We start from the raw sequence: 6,628 nt of genomic DNA, 5'->3' as shown, positions 1-6,628 counted from the left end.
TCTTATAGCTCTTTTATTTTCAAATTAATTCTGGACACATTTTTACAGTTTTCATCAGTTATCAACGTACATCCATTATGCTATGATTCAGTTCCCAAGGGACTGGGCACATTCAAATAAATGAAAATAAGCATTTGATTTATACCTGAAATTTAGTAGGAATTTCTCTCTTGTACTCCCATATATAATATCCTATCTTTGATTATTTCCTTCTTTCATTATTTTTTTAAAGATTTATTTATTCATGCATACAAGAACTGGGATACAGGCCAGATGTGTGGGAGGGTGAGAGGATTCACCAGAGATAGAGTGGGGAACAGAACAGGCAGACTGACAAAATACACTGCTGAGGGGAGCAGCGGGTGAGACAGGAGAGGTCTGCCAAGCCATGCGGGTATCTTGCTGGCCGGCTGGGATAGAACCTGTGCTGCAGAGGCTGCAGAAAGCTTCACAGCACTGCAGTCAACCATCTGCACCACCAGGGGTTATTATTATTTCTATTATCATATCCCTTATGAGTTTTCAGAGTGGAAGGACTTTCTTATTTGCATCTCCTAGTGTGCAAGTAGTTTACAATCCAGATCTGGAATTTTCAGTGGCTACTTAGTTTACTCAATGGTTACAATAGTTTATTAAAAAAAAAGAAACTAAGCATTTGTAACAAGTGTGCACATATTTGTAATACATGTGTACAACACCTATGTATTTTTGAGATTCTCAACTCTAGAACAAGCAAACCATTTTCTGCTCTCCAAGATCAGTGTGCAATTTCTTTTAGCCAGGTTTTTTATTTTTATTAGCCTAGAATATTAAGTTCCTTCTCAGATCACTGCTTTTCAATGTCCATCTTTTTTTTTTTCCATTGAGGCATTTTATTTCCACATGTGTTTTACATTCCTAGAAAAAGAATCCCAGGATTTTCCCTCCTGTGTGTTTTCATCTTGCTTTTTCATGGTCCATGAGGCCAGCTGAGGTTGTTAGTACAATGAAACCACAATGACGGGATGGAAGCAGATTATTCTGCCATTTTTCTAGATCTTTGAATTGCACATCAAATCTGGGGCTGATCACTGCACACTTGTTTAACCTGACTGTGAGGTTCACAACAATTTTCCCAGCTCTGTGATCATCAGTGATTTCAAATTCGCCAATGTAACTATGCTTCATCATCACAGTTAGAAACCAGACGATAACTTTGGAGTACTGTCTAATAAGAACCTGGCGTTTGCCTCTCTTTTCAGCATTATTAATGCTCTTGAGAGCATCAGCCAGGACATTCATGCACACCATTATGGTGGCACAAAAAGATGGCGGAAAGAGGCTATCCATCTTAAACAGTACTTTCTTCTTGATGTATTACTTTTCTAAGAGCGTCCATATTTTTCTTTTTGATACCATAGTTTGTCTTGTAATATAAACATCTGCATACCTGCTATTCCCAATAACAAATTTAACAATCTCTTTAAAGGCAAGAAGCCTTTTAAAGACTCTGATGAACTGAATATAGCATTTTATATATAAATAGCTAATATTTTATAATCAGGTGTTACATTATTTATACTATTTAATTCCTAGGGTTGCCTCCATAGTTTCCAAATTGTAGTTCGGTAGTAATGGCCTCTACATGGTTAACACATCCCATAAGACCCCTACCTGTCAAAAGATAAAGAAAGCACCCCAAGCCCCCTAAAATGTGCCTTTCTTCTAAAGGAAATGTGTTATACCACTAAATCCCAGAAGGCCTACTTTGTTCCATTGGGCCACATAAAGTTGGAAGCTTCTAATTATAAGTACAGCAGCCTACAGCTTTCACATAGTAACTTAGTAACCTAGTTTTGTACAAGATCATTGCTTTAAACACAGGAGAAATGTTAATAGGCTGAGTAAAATGAACTATGGGACTGAACTAGATAGAAAAGGATAGCTTTCATCACTGGTGTTGGTTGAGGAAGAGGTACTTATGTTCCTATGCACAAGGCTAGAAAAAGAGTTCCTGAGACAATCTGACCAGACATACTTAAGTGCCTGAGAAAAGGAGCAAACTGACCAAGATTTATCATGATACCCATTCTTCATTCAACACAGCAGAAGAAATAAACCATGAGGCCAAAGGGAGGCTGTCTACAAACATCCTTATCTTATAGACCAACCTCCCCAATGCCCTGAACTCATCACACTGGCCTCATCCTTCTTCCTTATACAACAAAGTTCTTCTGAAAAGGAAATCATTTACATTCTTTTCCCTACATTCCTTATTCTTAAACATCCTTCTCTTTATCTCCCCAAATGTCTGTTTCCTATAACATGAACTATTTTTGTACAACCAATAGGATGTTTCCCCCCCACCCCTATCCTGCCATTGCCTTTGAAACTCTTGGGAAATATCACTGATACTTTGAAGTATGTTGGTACATAGAAACATGCAGTCAATTTTTTGAAACTTAGTTCAAAGAAATATATTCTTCCAATGTTGACAAAAAATCAACTTAGCCCTTCTGCCCCAATAAATACAACACTATTATATTATTGCTATAATTTTCTTCCTTATCCTTCTATTCCCTCTTTCACACCAACATTACAGCCACTTCTGTGAAATGTCAACAGCATTAGCTAGAGTATCACAAAGAGTAGATTTCTAATTCTCCATTTCCCTATGCAGAAATATTGGTCTATTAGAAATTGTTGGCATTGGGGCAACTGAAGCAATTTTGAATTTTAAAAAATGGTATATTTTATGTTTATGAAAAATACATAGGTTTTCTAATATTTCATAAGCTGGATAGTGTGACAAAACAAATTTCAGTACAATAAAATAAACTAATACAAATCCAATTCAAACTTCATAGTTAATGAGTAAAATGCTCTTGTCATATGAGGATTTCTGGAAATTTTTTCTAATGTTTTTTTAAATTATATTAGATATCCTATGTACTCCTAACTCCCATTTGTCCTATATACTTAATTTTACTTACCTGGCATAACTGAAAAGTTTAATTTGTAATATCAACTTGTTTTTAAATGTTCCTTCAAAATTATAGCAGACAGTAGATCATTTTCAGGCTAAAGGTTGGTGATGTAGCCAATGCAGAAGGAAAAAAAAAATCCCCTAGAATTTTTTCACGTAGTTAGGATATAATCCCTTAAACTTCATTTCCAGGAGAAAGGAAAGAAATATAAAACTTGAAAAATTTCATAGGTCAGGACAGAGGATGTGATTTAGGATTTAGATTATTTAATGAATGATAGGATATTTTCCTATGCATCAACCAATCCCATAACTAAACATGGGTCTAATCATTAAATTGATCTCATGTGCAGTATTTTCATCTGTAAAATGATATTAGAAATTCTGCCATATTTATTACAATTATAAATGTGTAAATATATACATATATATAAGCATACACACACATATATAAAAATGTAAATTACAAGAATCTATATAGATGAAAAAGATAGTCTCTCCATAGACATGGAGCTCTTGCCTATTATTCTACTTTGACTTTATCTTTTAGAAGCATAATAACCACAATTGGTGAATGGAATAGTTTACTCCCACTTTTGTTCTTGAAGACACTCTTTTGAGTGCCTCATTTCTAAAAGTAAAATTACTAAATAGTAATTGCAAATATGTTTTCTTCTCTTTCCTCTTTAATTTAGCTTTCTTTAAGCATTTGATCTACATGCTGAACTATAAATTTATGTAAGGACTTTAATCTATACATTGAAACCCATGTAACTCTCCTAACTCCAACATATGACTTAGATGAGTCTCAGTGATACTTTTCCTTTCTAAATTCACATACCACATGTCACATATACACACCCCAAACACACACATACACACACACAAGGCAAGTAGTCTTTGGAAAAGTAAAATAATAGGATAGTGTTCCTTTGCACATGTGGAAAACTTCTTAATCACAAATCAAAAATACATCTATTTTTACTTCAATTTTGGGGTTAAATTTGTTCTCATACATACATAACCATGCTCCACTCACCCTCCACCAAACCACCAATGCCATTATCCCATCTATCCCTTCTATGGTTTCAAGCTATTACACTGCCACATGATTCCAAGTTTCTTTTTTAATATTAATTAAGTAGTAGGGCAAAAAAATGGGAGTCATGAATATTAAATTTTTACACTCAATATGTTTATACCGTAAAAGTAGTGATAATAGATTGTATCTATCCATTTATAATTTACTCTGTATATACAATGTTTTCATTTATTGTCTTATTTATTCTTCACAAGAATGTGAAATCATCACAAAAGTGTAGAATCCTGATGAACCATGCCTGCAAGCAATCCTGTCACTGGACTCTCACTTATTTGAAACAAAAATTTATCTTTCTTATTTAAGCCAATTTGAGTTAGCTCCCCTGTTACTACAATTGGGCATCCTAAAGAGAGGGGAAAAAAATCAAGAAAAGCATAAAGTCATAAAGACTATCTTGCTCCCGATATATTTTTTCTCTGAGCTCCCATAGACTCTTTGTGTGATGACTTATACATCTGTCATATGGTCCTGTTCTTTCCACAACTTTCGCTGGGGCTAGAACTTTATCTTGGTTATATCAGGTGCTCAAGTAATGTTTTGCCAGTTACTAAATAATATATTAATTTTTAGTGGAAAAGATAAAAGATTCATTTATTTTGTTTATTTTTGTCCTATTGCTCTACATCTCTGATGATTCACGTTTTTCAGCCAACCTGACAACACATAAAAGTTCTGGTGTGTACAGCTCCTTCTCAATATGCCTCCCTAGCCAGGGCAACCATTAACTTGCCAACACTCAGCAGTCCAGCCTGATCTCTGACAGGTGCTGACCCACTATGCACAGTCAGAGACCCAAGAGGAAAAGAACTAGATCAGGACATGGTGTGTCATAGAAATGCCAGGGTTCCACAACAGAACCACAGGAGTTATGCCTGACTCATGCAAGTGGGAGAGTAATTCTTGGGGATTAATTAACTTCACCATCAAATAGCAAAGAAATGACAGCAGAAAACTTTAATAAGTGTGTGGAGATTAAAGGTAGTCAAACTCAGTAAAATTAAATTAAGTGTTGCCTTTGAATTATTAAAAACTCATCATTGACTTTTTTACACATAATCCATAGGCATGTTTTTTTCCATCCCTTCCTTAGCAACATAGACAGGCAAAGAATTGCTTGTGATTTATTAACAAGACACACAGGAAAGACACAGGAGGAAGCCAGGCACATTCATGGTGTGACTACTCACCCAAGCAAACCATTCATTTCAATGGCTTTTTTTCCTTTGCTGTCATAAAAAATTTAAATGTTTAAATAGTGCTTTATGAACCATCTTTTTCTTTTAGTTACTTAAATTTCTAAGGTATAAAAAACATATCTATCTTTTCTCAGGGTAATACAAAATATATTTGGGAAAACTGATAATCTGACAAATATAGCATATTGGAAAAAGGTAGTACTATTATACATATCCTTGCCCCTAATCCCACATACAGTTATCAAAACTCTCTCTTTGTCTTCAAGGATTTCACTCTAAAGTGATTTTCCCTGAAATACTGGGACTCAGATTTTGATAACTTTTATGATCTGATTCATTCCTTCATACTACAACAAGTACAATATTTAAAATCACAAATTAAAGTAATAATTTTGTTCCTATATTTATAATGGATAGAGGATATTTACATCAGCACTCTCATTTTCTTCAAAAAATTTAAAGCAGGAAATCATTATGCATGCTTATTTATAAGAAAAATGAATAACAGTAACACAGTGGATAAGTAGGAGGAATTATTTTGTTATTATAAGCACTTACACTACCCATGAAGTTATATAGTTCTATTTGAAAGTGGATTTGGAATATTTGCAATTATTATGTAAATATTGAAAAATATAGGGCAGCAATTTTCCAAAGCTTAAAAAATGGCAGAACTCACATGCTAAGAAAGAAGTGAAAATTTAATTATATAAAATGCATTACTATAACCACAGAAGGCAGACAAAGAGTGGAAGACTGAATGAACAAGGTACAAGGGCAACAAATAGAAAATCGTAAGAAATATTGTAGATATCAATCCAACTATATCAAACCACCTTGAATATCAATGGTCTAAGTGTGCCACTTGAAAGGCGAATTGTTGAGTGGATACAAAACACAACAAAACTATTATCTATAAGAAACCCATTTTAATTATAAATATATATCATGTTTAAATTAATCAAATAAATTATGAGTAGCCATATTAATTTTAGACCAGATTTCAAAACAAGGAAAGTTCCAAGAAATGAAGAATGCCATTACATGCTAAAGATGGAAATATCATATGATCCAGCAATCCTACTCTTGCGCATCTACCCAAAGTACATGAAACCATTGACTCAAAAAATCAAATGTTCGTGTTGTTTATCACAGCATTACTTATAATATAACTAGGTATAACTAGGATACAGAAGCAACCTAAATGCCTGCTGATAACAGAGTAGGTGAAGAAGATGTGCTGTATCCATATGGGATGCTATTTAGCCATAAGGAATACAAATGCTGCCATTTACAGCAAAATGGAAAGCATTCAAGGGAATGGGGAGTAGTAGTAAAATAAATCAGAATGACAAAGACAAATAC

The 6,628-nt window shown here is 34.0% G+C and overlaps 1 protein-coding gene across 1 annotated transcript; it reads right to left on the bottom strand.

Moving 5' to 3' along the window:
- Window positions 1-936: 936 nt before the first annotated feature.
- Window positions 937-1,290, bottom strand: LOC119253438 (40S ribosomal protein S15a-like). Its single transcript, XM_037520976.2, has one exon. The coding sequence runs from the start codon at window positions 1,288-1,290 to the stop codon at window positions 937-939; it is 354 nt and encodes a 117-aa protein (XP_037376873.1).
- Window positions 1,291-6,628: the final 5,338 nt, after the last annotated feature.

Source organism: Talpa occidentalis, unplaced genomic scaffold (assembly GCF_014898055.3).
Source record: "Talpa occidentalis isolate TD23 unplaced genomic scaffold, MPIMG_talOcc4v2.1 talOcc4.2, whole genome shotgun sequence".
NCBI classification, from domain to species: domain Eukaryota; kingdom Metazoa; phylum Chordata; class Mammalia; order Eulipotyphla; family Talpidae; genus Talpa; species Talpa occidentalis.
Note: the sequence above shows the minus strand (reverse complement) of the source record. Positions and strands in the feature narration are given on the sequence as shown.